This window comes from Haplochromis burtoni, unplaced genomic scaffold (assembly GCF_018398535.1).
Source record: "Haplochromis burtoni strain Fernald_Lab_line unplaced genomic scaffold, NCSU_Asbu1 Contig_71, whole genome shotgun sequence".
Taxonomy (NCBI): domain Eukaryota; kingdom Metazoa; phylum Chordata; class Actinopteri; order Cichliformes; family Cichlidae; genus Haplochromis; species Haplochromis burtoni.
In genome coordinates this window covers 1,921,028-1,938,848 of record NW_024582432.1, presented here as the reverse complement: position 1 = coordinate 1,938,848, position 17,821 = coordinate 1,921,028, and the positions used below count along the sequence as shown (strand labels likewise).

Below are 17,821 nucleotides of genomic sequence, written 5' to 3'. Positions count from 1 at the left end.
AACCCTTTAATTAGAGCCTCTCCATTTATTTTTCTAGTATTCAGACTGTACTAAGAGTAAAAGCAGCTGGACTGATATTACAGCTGATCCAAAATGTAAATATTGATTATTGAAGGATAAAAGAAGTGTGGAGATAGCAGCTGAATGCAGAAGTGTGTAGATTAATAATGATATGATAAAAAAGGGAACAGAGGTTTAAATGAAAGACCATTTTACTCTGGAATTTAATAAACAGATGAGAAAAAGCCCTGATATCACTTCAAAATTATTGTAGTTTGTTACTTCTAAACATCATCTATAACTTTGGTTACTGTGGGTGTTGTAAAGACAACATTCACAATAAGACGAAAAACTAAAGTCTGTATTAACAAAGCATACACAAAGAGTTATTTGCCATATTCTTATAATTACTGACATTATTGATATAATATTTTTGAATATCATAGTTGTCATCCATACGTGGTTATAAAGATACCCCAATCAAGTTACAGGTAAATGTTCTGTAAGGAAAGAAGGAAAAGTGTAGAAATATTATGAGCAGAATCTCTCTGCGTACAGGAAAAGCAGATCTGCTGTTATGAATTCGTGGTGCGCTGCAGGTGCATTCCTAAAATGCAACGTTCATCTTTTTGCTACTGAAAAACAGCCTTGTGACCTTAACTTGTCTTTCAAGTAGGGCAGTGGAAGTGTGCCAGCTTAACCGCCAAGTTGTGCTTTCTCACAGCTTGCTCTTGAGACGCGAAGAAATCATCTGTGTTTATAGTCGTAGAACAGACACACCGAACGGTGGAAAGGAGGAGAAGGATTGCATAAAAATGCAGACACAGAGCCCACGCTCATTAATTGCAGGACATTATCCCACTTATAGATCACCAGTGACACTGTCAGTTACCTGAATCCTCTAAGAAATGACCGCAGTAACGGTGTATTGAAGGATCGGGTTATATGGTTTGTTTTTAAATGAATTTCAACATTAGTTCAGAATTGTTTGAAAATTATATCTGGAAGATGCTCAAGATTGTTACTGCATACTTATCAGAGATCTTTTCATGTTAGCATGTAGTATCAGGGTAAGGTGGAGCCATTATTAACTAGCTTATGGAGTCATTATACACTGATCAGGCATACCATAATTCGCTCTGACAGGTGAAGTAAATAACATTTTGATGATCTCTTTATCATGGCGCCTGTTACTGGGGTGGATATATTAGGGAGCGAGTGAACATTTTGTCCTCAAAGTTGATTGGTTAGAAGCAGGAAAAATGTACAAGTGTATGGATTTGAGTGTGTCTGAGAAGGAACGAATTGTGACGGCTAGACGACTGGGTCAGAGCATCTCCTGTGGGAGGCTCCCAGTCTGGAGTGTGCATTGATTAGCTGAACACCAGGATGCACTATGGGAAGAAGGGAAGCCAGCGGACGCAGTGTGATGCTTTGGAAAATGTCCTGCTGGGAAAACTTTGGTAATTCGCCCTGCCACAAAGAAAAATAGTTTGAGGAGCACAAGTTTGAGTTGACTTGACCTCCAAATTCTGTTGCTAACAACTTGGTACCAGATACCACAGCACACCTTCAGGGGTGTAGTGGAGTCCATGCCTCAATAGGTCAGGGCTGTTTTACCAGGCTAATGCAGACCGGGCAATATTACGCAGGTGGTCATAATGTTATGCATGATCGGTGTAAGTTATTCTGGACAACATAGACCATTTTAAATCTTTAAAAGTAATAAGAGTCACTGTCAAACAAATGGATTAAGGATCTTTGTAATCACGGCTAAAGTGCATTATATCAAAGTATACTTTCAACTGCAAACATAAAAATATACTTTTAAGCATGTACTTCATTACTCTCCACTCCTTTAGTGTAGTGTTTCCCTGGTGTGTCCCATGTCGTTGATGTTGTGGTCCTGCTCTGTGTTATCCAGACCCGGCCTCAGGCGGCTCCAATCTGGAAGCCCAGCTGAGGCTAAAGCGAGCCCAGCTCGCCGAGGACTTGAATAAGAAGTTGGCACTCAGGCCAGGGCCCATGGAGCTGGTGCAAAAGAATATCATTCCCCTAGACTCTGCCATCACGATGACAGGTATCAGTGGAGAGACGCCGCCACGTGGTGTAACCCGACTTTAACACCCGCTGCGCCTTAGCCTGTGCGTTTATATGCTATATGCTTGTGTGTTTGGGACTAAAGTTTAGGTGTAGAGTTTGTTTTGTGTAAAAGGGCCCTTCTAACTGACTGACTGTGTGTATACTCATTAATGAGGCAGACTGTAAGCTACTCAAACGAGCATTGTACTTGAGTGGACTGCACTGCTACGTCGGTCACATCGTTTAGTCTTCTAACAGGAGAAAAGGATTATTCCAAATGATAAGACCTTCAAAGGGTCTGCACAGATCAGTCTTCAATGCATCACAACCCCTTTTGTTTTTCTCTCGTGCTGGAGAGTCATGTGCTAAAGTCAAGTTTATAGGTACGAGCAATGATATTTCTCTTTATTTTAACCTGGTCTATTTTTGCATATGTGAACCACGCTAATGTTGCACTCTCCAGCAAAGTGTATTTTGGGAAAATATTACAGTGTTTCAGGAAACACAGGAATTTTAGAGGAATTGTTTTAAACACTAAAATTACTAAAACTATTAATTACTATCACTATTCCTTATTTCTATTAATAAAACACTGGTATTACCACAAAATGTGAGGGATATAAACCATCTGAACAAGCATTTTTCACAACCTGCCCATGTGTTCTTGTTTATCTTTCTGATCAGTCAAGCTTTGTAAGGCATATCAGAATGCATTATTCAAGTCAAAATTTGAATTCTGGTCTTGATTAGTGGACCACCTATGCATCAAAGTATTCTTCTTTGTACATTAAATTTGAATGCCTTAACAGCGACGAGGGCTGTTAAAATGAACATTTGTGTTTGTAGCCAGAAAGAAAGAAAGAAAATCCATGTAAAGAAAAAGGTGCTTAGCAATCAGCATTTACAAATGTCTATTATGGACTAAAGTGTTTGAGGAGTGCTTTTTGGTGCATCGTGTATGCTTAAACAAAGATTTAGCACTGTGTGAAGCGCAGGGCCGGAGCTGTCCCACCACGCCGCTCACATCTCACACTGTTTGAGTCCAACATGTTACTCACTCTCTCTGTTCTTAGCAGTGCAGCGAGTTTTCTTTAGACTCTGCTGTTTTAGCGGTTTTATGTTTGCCTCCTTAAGCTTCCAGTAAACATGTTGCACAAAGGAGCCGGCAGGCTGCGGTCAGCTGGTTTATAATACCTCTGCCGGAGAAGGGGATCTCCGTTTATCGAGATGAACAGCAGCTGTATTTGGGTCCACCCTTTTTCTTTAGAAGTCTGCGATGTGTGTGCGTGTAGAGTGCATCCTTTGCCACATGTGTGGGCGTACCTGCCTGTATGTTTGGACCTATCTGCTCATCCTCCCCCCCTCTTTTGTCTGTGCTCTGACTGGCTCCAATCAGCCACCTACAAAACTACGTGACAGGACCAGGCTGTTGTGACCCCCACCCCGCCCCCTTCGCCTGCAGCATTAACCCCTCACCTTAAAGCTCTATATCTCCCTACATAACACTCCCAGTGATTGTTTCAACCTCTGTCCGGTAATTTTGGAAACTGCCTGACCCGCCATAGCTTGTAAACCAGCCATGTGAAAAGAGGAAGCGTACGTGGCGTGCAGATTTCCTGTAATTCTACCAACTCAATCTCCCGGTGACAACAAATTATCTTAAAGAGTCCTGGACTGTGTGCAGGAACTGTGTAAATTCACACACAGACCGTGTTGGTGTTTTTCCCTACAGAGTTAAACGTGAACAGGTGGGAGGAAATGGCATTTAGGACAATGCTATTTACTAAGCTGTGCGGTAAGCTCGCTGAGTGTGTGTTTGTGTGTACTGCAAGGTCATAGAGTTGCACAGAATGGACCTGGTACTGTGATGGAAACCAGAATCTGTTCCTGGTTGTCACATGTTTGGATACAAAAAGAGAATCTTATACCTCTCAGCGCGCGCGCGCACACACACACACACACACACACACACTCCAGCCTTTACCACCTCCTTCCCTGGCTCTGTCCCTTCAGCTCCATTAGATAGTTGCTCTTAACTACCCCAATCAAAGCTGAGTTCCCTATCGGGCCAGCCAATCAGGAGCGTTCTAGAGGTAAAGTGGTTGTGTGAGTGTCTTACCCACACAGCGTAACACCTCCGAGCTGAGTGCTGTACTAGGTGTGAGTGACAGGCAGTGTGTGAATACCTCTGCTCACATACATTGTGTGCAGCATGCAGTATGCATCCAATCAGCCAAGGAGCAAGTAAAAAAAATGTTTCACAAAAACAGATGTGAAAAGGGTCCAGTGGTTTGTGGATTGAGTGAAATGTTTTCTTGAAATGGTGTTTAAGGCGCTTTGGACAAATTCTGCTGTCATTTGGTTTGTGGGACAAAGGTCTTACCCTATCAGCAGCACATGTAACTAAAGCCTGGTGTATTTAAAACTACAGAGCACAGAATGATTGAACCTCCACAGATACAGTGCTGGAGTAACATAACAGCGTGTTAAACTGAGAACCGTTTCCACTAAAACAACAGGTTGAGGTTGAACACAATAGTCTTGCGACTGGTCATTTGCTGTTTTAGATTGCAGATGAAGTAGTTTGGTGGTAAAGTGACTGTCAGCCGGCTGGAGGCAGCAGTACTGATTGGCTGTTTCAATAACTGTAATATCCAGGCTATAAAAAACTGGAAGGAACATATTGAAGCATGCTCGGTTATTAAAATGTGCTCTTAGTGTCTTGAATCACAGGTCTTGTGATAATTGTATATCGATGATGACTGTGACAGTTTATACTTGCTTTGCTTTTAGTTCTGGTTAGATTTTGCACTTTAGTTTAATTCACCTATCTACATTTTTCCAAATTTTCTTCACAGATTGTACTAATGTTATGTGGAATTTTTTTGAGCATAGTAATATTGTAACAGCCCTGATTTGTGTCTCAGTATGCAAATGAGTTAGATGGTACATCCCATGTCAATTGTAGCAATGCTGCTACACACTGTTAGGTTAGGTGATCTTTAAAGTTTCTATGTGGATCATTTCCTTTAGGCTGTAGTCACACTGTGCAGATTTCTGTTATGTCTGATAACAACGCACGCCTGGCAGATTGAAGACGATCCGAATGCATTCTGTGTGCACTTACAGTTTTTGTTTTGTTTTGTTTCTAGGTGTAAAAGGGGTCTAGGCTGATAGATATTACATCGCTGACACCCCCACGTATCTCTGTTTTTGTTCTTCTTGCAGTAAACCATGGTAAGCTCCCTAAGCAAGAGGACTCCTATGCATTTGAGGAGGACAGCAGCAGTGAGAGTCTGTCTCCAGAGCAGCACCACAGTGATGAGTCGCAGGGTTCGGCCTGCCCTTCATCTGAGGCTGTCGGCAGTACGGCCTCCTCCTCGTCCTCACCTGCCCTCACCAGCGAACGACAGGTCAAAAAAAACACACAAACACGCCTCCTCTCCTTTGTTCTATCCATTTCTTTCACTCAAGCTCCCACACTGAGCAGCTATGATTACCACCAGTTTATTTCTGCTGCCCTCCTGTGGTAGCAGAGTGAGCTGCACATCCTCTGTTTTCCACTGTTGGACTGAGTTGACATAGGCAGGTGTCACATTCCTGCATGCTGAGCCATGCTGGCGGCACAGCTGCCTTTATATGCTTGCTGCTTACCTTTCACTCACGGTGACCTCATTCCAACGGTCACCAACAGAAACGGTCCCTCAACTGAAATTTGTGCCAGAACACAATTGTTTATATCTCTTAGACCTCTGCCTCTTAAATGTTCCAACTGAATCATCATCCCTCTGTGCGTCATGTCAGTCCCAAAGGTTTGTTTAAAGCTTTTTGGAATACTTTTGCGGAGGAAACATCAATACATGAGCATTTTAGGGATAATTATTCTATTTGGATTATAAACTGTCAAGCAGTCTCCCTGTCTGTTCAATTTACCTTTATAATCATGAAGAAGAAATGAGAAGAAAACAGATACAGTCAGAGCAAAATGCATGAAATCTAAGGCAACAATAGCAAAAAAGTTGCCAAAGACTATAAAATAGCTGCGTAAATACAGTCGTTCACTTTTATTACATCCTGCCATGTGCTTGTTTAGTATTGTTTGGAACCAGATGTCTGTCAGTAGAGTGGATACGATAAAACAACTCCAAGGTTAAACCTCTTTGAGTGAAACTGAGCTCAACAGACCAGTTTATCAAATGAAGCAAGAAGAAAACTATTCTTTACGTCTAAACTGAAACACTTTATACTTTAGTAATTATTTCTTTAACTTCAGCCTGGAAAAGTAAATGTACTTTGTTTTTATTTGTGGATAGGGTGGTGTAAGCAGAGACCCCCCTGATCAAAGCCAGGATGAGGGGCTTTCTGGTGCTAACAACAGCCAGACTACTCCCCCAATACCTGTTCCTGCTATCGTCAAGGTCAGTTTGTCATTAAACTCACTATCATCTGCCACCCGGCTGTAGCTCAGGTGGAGCACAGGTGGCAGAGCAGATCAGCCACTAACCAGAAGGTCGGTGGTTTGATCCCAGGCTGCTCCAGGCTGCATGCCAAATATCCTCGGGCAAGATACTAACCCCATGTTTGCCTACTGGTGGTGGTTAGAGGGCCCGGTGGCGTCAATGTCCGGCAGCCTCACCTCTGTCAGTGCGCCCCAGGGCAGCTGTGGCTACAATGTAGCTTGTTTTTATTACATGAATGACTGAATGTAGTGTGAAGCGCTTTGGGGTCCTTAGGGACTAAGTAAAGCGCTATACAAATGCAGGCCATTTACATTCTTAACTTTAACAAATGAATTTCTAACCCTAACTCAGACTTTCTCGTCCTCTCTACCACCAGTCTAAATCTTCCGACAAGAACCGTCACAAGAAGCCCAAAGATGTGAAGCCTAAAGTCAAAAAGCTCAAGTACCACCAGTACATTCCTCCAGACCAGAAGGCAGAGAAGTCCCCTCCGCCCATGGATTCGGCCTACGCCCGACTCCTCCAGCAGCAGCAGCTCTTCCTGCAGCTGCAGATTCTCAGCCAGCAGAAACACACTCATGCGCAATCGCAGACACAGCAGTCGCAACAGCCGCATACCCACACTCCGCAGGCCCAAGCCCAGGCTCAGGCTCAGGCTCAGCAGAGGCAGCCCACTTTCAGCTATCAACCCCACACACCAGCTCACACCCAGAAGTAAGTAGAGAACATATCTGATGAAATCTCCTCAAATTATCTACTGCAAACTTGTGTAGGGGGGGTTAATAAAAGTAATGCTACATCTTACTCTTAAGTGTGATCCAAAACAGTAAATAGCACAAAAAACATGAACTGAAAGACTTTAAAATGATGTAGATTAGGGAAGAAATCTGGGATCTGATTACTTTCTGTAGGTTTGAGCCATGGTTAATGTCAGAACAATAATAAACTCCTTACATCTGCATCAGTAAATATGAGATCCAGTTTTTAATTTACCATCTTACATACTGCAGACCCATGTAACATGTGGTGCATCCACCAATGTAAGCAGTCAGAATGTTTTGGCTCATCAATATATATATATTTACTTTTGGGTAATCTTCTTCAATTGCTCCATTCCAGAGGAGTCAGTGAGCAACTATCGGCTTGTAGTTCCAGTGCCCCGTCGAGCACAGCCAACAGTAACTCATCCTCTCCAGTCAAGAACACATTCCCCAACCAAAGCAACATCTCACAAGTCAAACCTGGGCCCCTGCCAGCTAATCTGGATGACCTAAAAGTAGGTGATACTAGAGAGGAACATTCTGACAATCTTCTCTCCTTAACATACATATGTAATCCTTTTTATTCTCCTTTTTTTTCTTTTGCCCTGCAAGGTTTCAGAGCTGAGGCAGCACCTGCGTATTCGTGGCATGCCTGTCTCAGGCACCAAGACTGCCCTCATCGAGCGACTCCGGCCCTTCAAAGACTCCAACACTGGCTCCTCGCCCTCGGGATCCTCTGATATCACCACCATGACCTTTCCTGTCACACCAACAGGGTCCTTGTCCTCCTACCAGTCCCCATCCTCCTCCAGCGCTCTGTCCCAGGGAGGCTATTACCCGTACCCCAGCACCTCCTCCACCCCACCCATCTCGCCGGCCTCCTCTGAGCTGTCCCTCAGCGGTTCACTCCCCGACAGCTTCAGCGATGTGCCCATGTCTTCGCCAACACAGTTTGCCCTTCATCCATCTCCTGCCCAGCTCGGCGTGGAGGATGGCTTTGGGGGAGGAGGAGGTGGCAGCATGGGTGGGGCAGGTCAGAGGATGGGGGAGGTTGGTGGTATGGATGGTGTAGAAGCCGAAAAAGACAAGATGCTGGTGGAAAAGCAGAAGGTGATCGAGGAGCTGACGTGGAAATTGCACCAGGAGCAGAGACAGGTGATGATCTGTTTCTGCTTCCTAACACTTCATGGTGGATCTTAAGAGAATGAAGGCATTTCACCTCTCATCCGAGGTTCCTCAGGTCTAAAACCAAAAGCTGGACCCATGACTTTTTTCACAACTTGGGCCATGTGATTACACACTAATTAATAGGTCAGTGCTTCTTGAATGAGAGGTGAAAAGTCTGCTTTTTTTCAAGCTCTTAAACCTACCACTACATGCTTTGCTAGTCAACAGGTGGATGTAAAGTAGAGATGTTAAGAAGGCTAATTTTCATTTATCAAGTCTATGTCATAGGCAGCCATGAAACTGCAGCATCTAATACTAATGCAACAATCAATCATGTTATTATTTATAAAGTATTGAGTTGTAAATTGAATGCTCTGTGATCATGCTTATTAGGTTGAAGAGCTAAAGATGCAACTCCACAAGAGAAAACGTTGCTATGGAGCAACACAGGATACGGTCCCTCCTGCATCTCATCCTCCCATGCACCACCAGCAGCACCAGACACCAGCCATGATGGGGCAGCATTTTTTTGGGGTGACTATCAAGCAGGAGCCTTTGTCTTTGTCCTCCAGCTGCCCTCTGTCCTCCCCTAAACAGCCTAAGTGCCCTCCTGGTAGCTGCAGAGAGGATATGGGACACTGCAGTTCCTCCATTACCAACATGGGGGGGCCCGGGGGACCACAGTGTATGGATACAGGCCCTGCCTCTGGCAGCCCCACCGCTATGTCCACCTTCCTCAGCCCACAGTGCTCACCGCAAGACTCTCCTATCAGAAAATCTTCCAGCAGCCCACAGCCTTCATCTCCTAACAACCCCTACCTGCTGTCTCCTCAACTGGGGAGGGATGGCTGTAGTCACCCCCACACCCAGGGAAACAACAGAGCATGCAACATGCAGGTATGATGCCTTTATATTTAGAATAACCATTTTTTCTGACTTCTATTAGATAATATAATTAAAACAAGAAGCAGTATTTATTTTTAAGGGAATAGTATTGTATTTTATATATATTTATTTAGTTTTCTTTGTTCTCTTCTAATGTACTTTGAGATGTTTACCTTGAAGACCATGGTGGATTTGAGACAATAATTTAACCAATGTTTTTAACATGACCCCACTTTACACCCCTACGAAGTTTAATCAAACTATCCTGTTTAGAGACAGAAAGAATGATATGGACGCAAACAAACGCTACCAAAAACATAACCTAATCAAGGTTTGTTTAGCTTTATATTGCTATTTCTTTATTTTCTATGGATATTTTGATTTTTGTTGCGATTTCTTTTAGCATTTATATATTCCTGTATTTGCTGTCATGAGATCACCAAAATCATTAGGCATCATCATCATCATCAGTGGGCTGCATAAGTAAATGTATATTATAGTATAAAAGTTAAAGAAAACCGACATAATACTTATCTACATTTTTAAATGTGGGCAGCCACCAACTAGCACAGAAACATATGTAACTAGCATTAGCTTTTACAATTTCCCATCATCTGCATCTCTGGAAACATGTTCAAAACAGTATATGTAAATATTTATTTCATATACAAAATATGCTCTCTTAGTTTAGGTGGGGTTTTTTTTACTCTTTTCTTCTTTTGTTGATTTCTAACGTGTTTGGGGCATTTTATTTTTGGCTAACTATAGATGCAGCAAAAGAGTGGCGGTCCGCCTATAAACTGTTCCTATCCTTCCGACCAAAGAGGTCTTCAGGGAGTCTATCCCAGCTCAGCTGACTGTGGCCTCAACAACAGCAGCCCTGCTAAGGCTGAGAGCCAGAACATGCAACCAAAGGTAATTTTCTATCCACATGACCAGCATTTTACAGCATCGTCACATCAGCATCATTTACTTCAGCTGAATCATCTCACATTTATGTTACTGTTTTCCTTTCTTCTCTCCATTTGTGGCCTGTCTCTGTGTATTATTGTCTTTTGTTGTGAAGTTCATTTTGTCATAACTTCATATCAGTTTTCATCATATATTCCTTGACATGTCAGTGACATTTCCTTTACAAGACGACAACGCCAAATCATTTTTTAGAGTAAACTTTTCACTGTGATGAGATTTTTTAAACGCGAGGGCCTAATTTGGGTAAATCCCCCTATAATATACTAATATCACTTTTCACCTATTTCCCATATAGATGTCAGTTTTGCCAAAGTGCCAGGTCCCTCCCCCTGCCTTCAGTAGCTCAGATTCAGATGCATCTGACTTAAGACAGCCCCCATGCTATGAGGATGCAGTCAAACAGGTAAACTCAAATCCATGATAAAATTCAGTAGAGATGGCTGGCCAGAAATTTATTTGACCTTTTTTTGGGCGTTGCTCTCATTCCACTCTTCCTCCTGTGGTCTGTCTTGTTTTTTCTTTCTTCTATTTTTATCTGTGTTGTAGTTTTTGTTTTCATCCATCGCTTTGTTCACTGCACTTTTATAGCTATTATGACAACAGCATTATAGTGATTTTTTTTAACCATCGTAATTATGTAAAAATTTGTTACAGTCGACAAAATATTTTCTTCATTATATTAAACTGTAAAAAAAATGCCTACAGTGTTGTGAAATGTCTTGTTTTGTTTGCACATAAAAGGGATTTTTCCACTTAGACATAAAAAGGATAGTGAATAATTAATAATTATTAGAACACTTGTTGTAGCTCTACGTTTTTGACTATGAGCAAAACTAAATTTCTGTTACCTTCTTAATTTTGCCAGCAAAGCAAAATAAAGCACAGCTAAATTTTTTAAAGCCAATTAAAATATTTCTGTTTCTCTGAAACAAGCAAAAAAAAAAACTCTATCTTTTAAAGCTAGTAAAAGGGGCCAAGTCCCGTTTTAGGAGCTAGAAAGTTAAAAAAAACAAAAACAAAGACAACCAATTCTGCTTTTTAAGCGTTTAAAATTTCTGCTGATAAAAGGAACGCACTTTTTGTTACTGTTACAGCAACTGACCCGAAGTCAGCAGATGGATGAGCTTTTGGATGTGCTCATAGAGAGTGGAGGTAAGGATTCATTCTATAGATCCTATTGGCTGAAGACGAAAGCATTTGAAATCACTACCTGTTGTTCACAGTCTTACCTGACACATTGAACCTGCTGTGACCCTCCCTCCTCTCCTCTTTCTCTTCAAGAGATGCCAGCTAACGCCAGAGAAGAGAGGGAGAGGTCCTCTGTAACCAAAGTTATGCCTCACATTACTGTGTCCCCAGGGTGTCCCGGCCTCCTCATCCCGTGGTTTCACCGACATTACGAGCACCTCTCCCCCAACCAGCTCCCTTACGACCACGCAGCCAATCACGTCACCGAGAGCCACCCAGACACTCTGCTTGGCAGTCCCGTCGGCCGCGGAGGGGAGGTACTTCTTCTTAAAATGGCAGCGGAGGATGGGGGCCAGGAAGATGAAGGGAAGCGAGAGGTTGATCGGTACAGCAGCCCTCAGAATCATCATCACTCTCATCATCCACAACAGGACAAACTTCTGAGCAACCGAGATCTGATGGACACGTCTCTCTCGGCCATCGGCAGTAAGGCATCCGCCAACCCCGAGGTGCAGGGAATGGTCAGCATGACCTTTAGTGAGACGGCTTGGGAGACAATGGAATGGCTCGACCTGACACCACCCAGTTCTGCCACTGCCTTCAGCATTGCTCCACCCAGTGCACCAAGCATTTTTAATGCCGAGTTCCTGGATGTAACAGACATTAATTTGAACTCTGCCACAGACCTTCACCTGGAGCACTGGTAAAAACAACACTGTCCCTAAAGTGCTGGTTAGCAGCATACCAGCCATCGAACTCAAGACACCAGCTTGCAACTAGCTGCACGGACTTCTGATATTAGCTATGACAATACCAAAGACCTATTTAATTCTGTTCTTAACAGCTTTAAATGTTCACGTGTTGCTCCTCTCTATGATCCAGTGGAATGTATAACCATTAGCAAATATGCAAAAGCTGAAATCTAAGCCAGAAAAACTGAACAATTGTCATATCCCAACCTTTCCACTTCACTGAAATGTGGTTCTTATGTTGTCGTCATACTCAAAAACTAAAGACCTGGTGCTTTTTGGCATGATCTTGATGTGCACAACTACCAAGTACTTATGACAGCGGACATAGTGTCAGAAGAAGCGTTAATGTAACTTAAAAACCTGATTACAGTATTTTACGCCAACATTTAATACAGTATCAGTGCTATGACTTGAAGACACAGTTTGACTTTCATTGTATACTTTGAGTTATATATTTGTACTGGAAAAAAACCCAGAGAGGACTTAACAGGTGAATTGGAGAATTGGATTGCTTAGTAATGGCCATACTGTAAATATCAAAACTGACAGAGATAAGTTGCCGTCTACATATTATGTCAGAGGTGTGGAAGAACATACAAACAACAAATCAAATGCTTTCTGTAATCACTTCATTATTTGATGTAAATATGATTTTTTTCAATTCACTGTGCACCTCTAGCTTAATAAACACTTGTCACAGTTTGCTTGAACTTAGTATATGTGTATAGGTTAGGTCATTTGAAGAAATCTTTTTGTACTTATTTGTTTTCCACTATTATCCACAGGATGACACCTTTAAAAGAATTATCTTATCAGTTTATATCAGCAGCCAAATACTGCCTTATTTGCAAAAGCTTTTTATTCCCAAATTTTAATATCAAACGACTGCTCCCCTGGAAGTTGTTGACTGATGTGATTTAGATGGCTCCAACCATGTAAAGCTCACATCTAGTTTTCTCTCTCTTTTTTGGTCATTAAAATGCCAGCTTTTCTGTTCCCATTTACATTTATTTATTTTGTGCTTTTGTATTTATAGTTGATCCTGTATTTATACATTCCTTTAAAACAGATTGGGGCTCTATATGATGTATGAAAAAAGTACCATTATCGATCACTGACATTTCTTCATTATTAGTTCTCTTAAGAATGTGATACAAAGTAAAAGAACCACTTTGAAAAGCCATGTTTTCCTAACTTACTTTTCTTAAAAAAAAAAAAAAAAAAATTGTAATTGACAATTCTTAGCACTTGTTAATAGGATGGTGTAATATAATCAAATTTTTACTGTGAATACTGGATATTAATAAAGAATAGACTTTCACAAAAGCCAGCCTAGATAAACCTATTATGCACAGTAGTTATAGGTGAGAATGACAAACTCAAAAACAAATAAGGTTTTAGCTTTGATTAGTAAATGCATTTTTATGCACCTAAAAACTTAGATTAAAAATTAAGGAAATAAGTATAATTTCTTGCATACCTCCTTTTTATCTGTCGCTGACTGTAAAGCTACAGCTAGCAGTTTGTTAGCCTAAATTGCATAAAGACTGACAGATGGGGACAGACCGAAGTGGCTTTGTCTTCAAATCACAGAATCAGCCTACCAGCACTTCTGTTTTATGTTCCTAGTTACATCTGTTCATTCATTCTCAAAAGACCCAGTAAGCTTCATTCATTGTTCACAGTACTCACCGTCTTTTCCAAATTAGCATTATCTTAGCTAGCTCATTGGTCATTAACTTGAAAACATGATATTAATTTTACTCCACATAAACTTGTTCTATTTAATGTGAGTATTAGACATAATACAAGTTTTATTAGCAAAATGCTAAAATAAAGTGCTTTTTCGTGCAGTAAGAGTAATACTAGCAAAACTAGCAGTCTAGATTTTAATATTTGTTTTTTCAGACTCAGAACACCCGAGGAGACAAAAAGAAAACTTTACTAATATGTATTTTCTTTTCATTCATGTTCTGTGCTTGAGCAAATTTTTAATGGCAGTCAGCTTGCTTTTACACTTGAACCAGAAGTGCTGGTAGGTGTTAGCTACATAAAGTGTTTCTACCTTATTCCAGTCTTTATGCTAACATCACCACCTAGCTATTTTACAGACAGATGTAAGTGGTTTTGATCTTAGAAAGATGTGTCATTTCCAGTAATATAAAATTATGACTTCAGTTCCTTGGCTAATAAACCTCGTCCAATTATTCGTGTCGTCTGTAACCATGGTTCTCATGTCATGTTGACCAAATTTTTTTTTTTTGTTTGTTTGTTTTTGTTTTTTTTTTAAATGAAGTGTTGCACTTGAGTGGCTTCTCTGGTTACATGTTAGCTATTACCCATCTTCAGTATATGTCAAAGCTAATACTTTATTTCCTGTCTTCTGTTGTCAGAACAACTGTCCTTTTCTTAATTATTTTTGACAAATCTTTAAATATTTTCCCTAATTAAGAGAAAAGTAATCTGACAGAAGCTTCCATGTTGCTTGGCCACTGACTTGCCCAAGTCCCTGTATACTACAAAAAAAGACAGCAATAAACTTATCACTTATCAAAATTATTTTGGCAGTTTTTTCGTGTCTAAATTACAAGAAACACACAATACAGGTTTCCAATCTTTTACGTGGGAACTTTATTTGTAACCATCGATGAAGATACAATATAATATTCATTGCCCTTAATAATATCTTATAATCTAATATGAACATTCTAGTAATTTTGCAATTTATACAACATGTACCCTGGAGATTCACCAGCGTCAAGTTAGCTTCCTGGAAACACATGACAGACTACAACAGCTCTAGAGACAGTTTGAAGTTAAACAGCTCCATCTGTGGGCTTTCTCTGGGGTCTGCACCATTTCGTGTTAGACATAGAAATGGAAAGTCGCTTACCAAAAGAATCGTGTGGGTTCTACAACGTCGCCACCTATGCGGTTGTAATGTGTTGCCCTCCCAAACAGGCCAAAAATATTCAACATTTTAAACAAGCCACACTAAAACGTCCCCAACCCACTCCAATGGTGGTAGTTTCTGGGAGACACATGTAAAAGTCCCTACAGTGTCCCACACTTAAAGGACCATCATCCATACAGTTTGGTTAATAGCTATCGCCAAGTAATGTGATATTTGTCTCGCCATTCTGTGGAAATGGTAAATTTCCACAGAATGGTAAATGTGGCTTTCTGAAAAGAAATGACAACGGGTGCATCTCAATAGTCTCAAAATTGTGGCCTCCCATTGACCTTCTGCCACACAATTATGTAAAACTCCAGAATATTACTATAACTGACAAAGGAAGACAGGTGAGGCATTTTGGATTATGGAGATGCATCAGAGTTTAATGCATGGTTTGGCATGGAAATATTCTATCATCAGTGCAAGCCAGAAAGACATACTAAGTCATGGAGAAGCATGCCGAGTCCGTGGTGAACTTAAGGACGAAAACGCGTAGCTGTGTGGAGTGAGATTCCTCTTCTCCCGACAGTTCGGTAGTTGGTATGGAAGTCAATAGTTTGTGATTTAGCAGCATTTACAGTTTTGTTTTTTTTTTTGGTTTTTTTTGACAGAACTCCCATGCCTAGACTTTTAAACTTTTAGTTACTGCTGCTATATGGCAGCACGGTGGATCTGTGATCAGTGTGGATGAGAAGTTTAACTGTACAGCGCTATGACAGGTGGAATTAAGGCTCATTCCTAAACTAAAAGAATTTGCACCTAACACCTATCTTGGTGCTTGGATCTGTGTTTAGGAATCAGCCTTAACTGTTGAGCAGAACCTGCCAGTAACAGCAGGTTAGGTGTTCTATGTACATACACATTTACAGTGGACATAATGTCCCAAACTAACTTTACACCAGGGTAGAGGGCATCTTCCACTACTCGCAAGGAAACGAGGATGTTTTTGTGGGACAAAAAGTGTGTAGCCTGGGAGACTTCTGGGTGGTCCTGAAAGAATGACAGTATGACTTAATGCAAACTGATTGCATTTAAAAATGCAGGTGAAGGCATTTAAAAGAAAAAAAAATTACATTGTTGGGATCAAGCCTATAAAGCAATGGAAAAATAAGACTGAAAAGGCCAACCAGAAGACTATTACTGTAAAGGTTTGGGGCCATCATCCACTAGGTTCCTGCAGCAGAATAGGTTAATGTAGCACTGGATTAGCACCACTTAAAAGTCTCTTGTGTTATCATTTTGGCAAAGTCAAAAAATTAAGTCTCTTTTTTTTGCGAAGTTATTCTTGGAGACCAAAATAGGTACACCATTAGCCCAAAGAATATACAACTTACTTGATTTATATAATGTGAACCAAACTTTTTTACAAGTTAGTAGTGGCGACTGTTTCTCAATCAGTACATTAACTGCGAAATGTTGTTTGTTTGTTTTTGTTTTTTTAAATAACCTTGTTACCAATAAATGCCTGGTTAGCTAAAGGCAATACAGCTTGTTTGAACTACATGGGTTTTACAACACTATTTAAAAAAAACAAAACAAAAAAAACCCACGAACAAAAACAAACATTTACTTGTAATGTGCAAAAATGAAACAATGTTTACATGTTTATTTTTTCCTGTTTTTTTTAAGCGCATTTTACAAAGCTACAGATCTTTTACCCAATGCTTTGTTGTTTTGCTAGCATCAAAGACCTATTACCATATATCTAACTACCTTGCTTACCGCAAATAAAAAAAAATAAATAAAAACCACACATACCGTTAGCTAGATGTTAAACTTGAATTTATTAGCATGATAATAGCGTAACAGTCTTTTCTATTTCCTCATCCATTTGACTAGAACTATATAGTAGAAAAATATACATTTCTATTCAGTTAGTATACCTTATTTTACCAATCTTAACCTTTTTTTAACTTTTTTTTTTGGACAGAATTATTTAACATATATTTTGCTAGTCCGCTTCTCATCTTAGCTAGCTATTGTTACATCATCTTGTCCTTTGTCTTTTTTTATTAACAAAAACCTATAAAGGATATTTTGGAAGCATGCGTTGTTTTTTGTTTTTTTTAACCCATCAATTGTCTTTAGCTGTAGCTACGTCTTTGAATGACAAAAATCCAGTTACATTAAACCAGGTGTTGCCATTTGATATTACTTCTAATTAGGAGTTTCTACCACCAGCTCTGTTCAACAAGACTAACACAGGAAATTCTCAATCAAAAAGAGATTCTTAGATTTATAACTCAAACACAATGATAACAAAAGAGACGAACTGAGGCTAGTTTGTGAGAAATGGCAGTTGTCTTATTTTTCTATCAAGACAGCTTCTCACAGATTGCATATTGGGGGAAAGTGAAAAAGAAAAGAAAAAGAAAGCTGCGCTACCAAATCCACGAGTGTTCCACACAGAAACACTCTTGCATACTCAACCATTTGCTGTGAGTAAAGGTGCTCTCAATCAAATGCATGAAAAGACTGTTGAGACAGCAGATCTATCTGTATACATTTGTACATGTCAACAGTTCAGAGGTGAACACACATATGCAAACTTACAGTCCACAATGTACAATCCACTGGGTGGCTATTTTTGTTCATACA

At 40.4% G+C, this 17,821-nt stretch overlaps 1 protein-coding gene across 6 annotated transcripts in view; it reads left to right on the top strand.

Annotated features, from left to right (window-relative positions):
- myocd (myocardin) overlaps positions 1–14,786 on the top strand; it is a 132,762-nt gene extending 117,976 nt beyond the window's left edge. For 4 of the 6 annotated variants that reach the window (XM_014334025.2, XM_014334024.2, XM_005923756.2 and 1 more), the window contains 10 exons: positions 5,311–5,495; positions 6,396–6,500; positions 6,919–7,256; positions 7,662–7,818; positions 7,916–8,458; positions 8,864–9,367; positions 10,124–10,270; positions 10,623–10,730; positions 11,422–11,479; positions 11,609–14,786. In XM_014334025.2, coding sequence (XP_014189511.1) covers positions 5,311–5,495; positions 6,396–6,500; positions 6,919–7,256; positions 7,662–7,818; positions 7,916–8,458; positions 8,864–9,367; positions 10,124–10,270; positions 10,623–10,730; positions 11,422–11,479; positions 11,609–12,222 — 2,759 coding nt within the window. In that variant the 3' untranslated portion in view covers positions 12,223–14,786. Of the gene's footprint in view, positions 1–1,924; positions 2,081–5,310; positions 5,496–6,395; positions 6,501–6,918; positions 7,257–7,661; positions 7,819–7,915; positions 8,459–8,863; positions 9,368–10,123; positions 10,271–10,622; positions 10,731–11,421; positions 11,480–11,608 lie in introns of all 6 variants that reach the window. The other 2 variants (XM_014334021.2, XM_005923754.2) reach the window with 1 other exon arrangement.
- Positions 14,787–17,821: the final 3,035 nt, after the last annotated feature.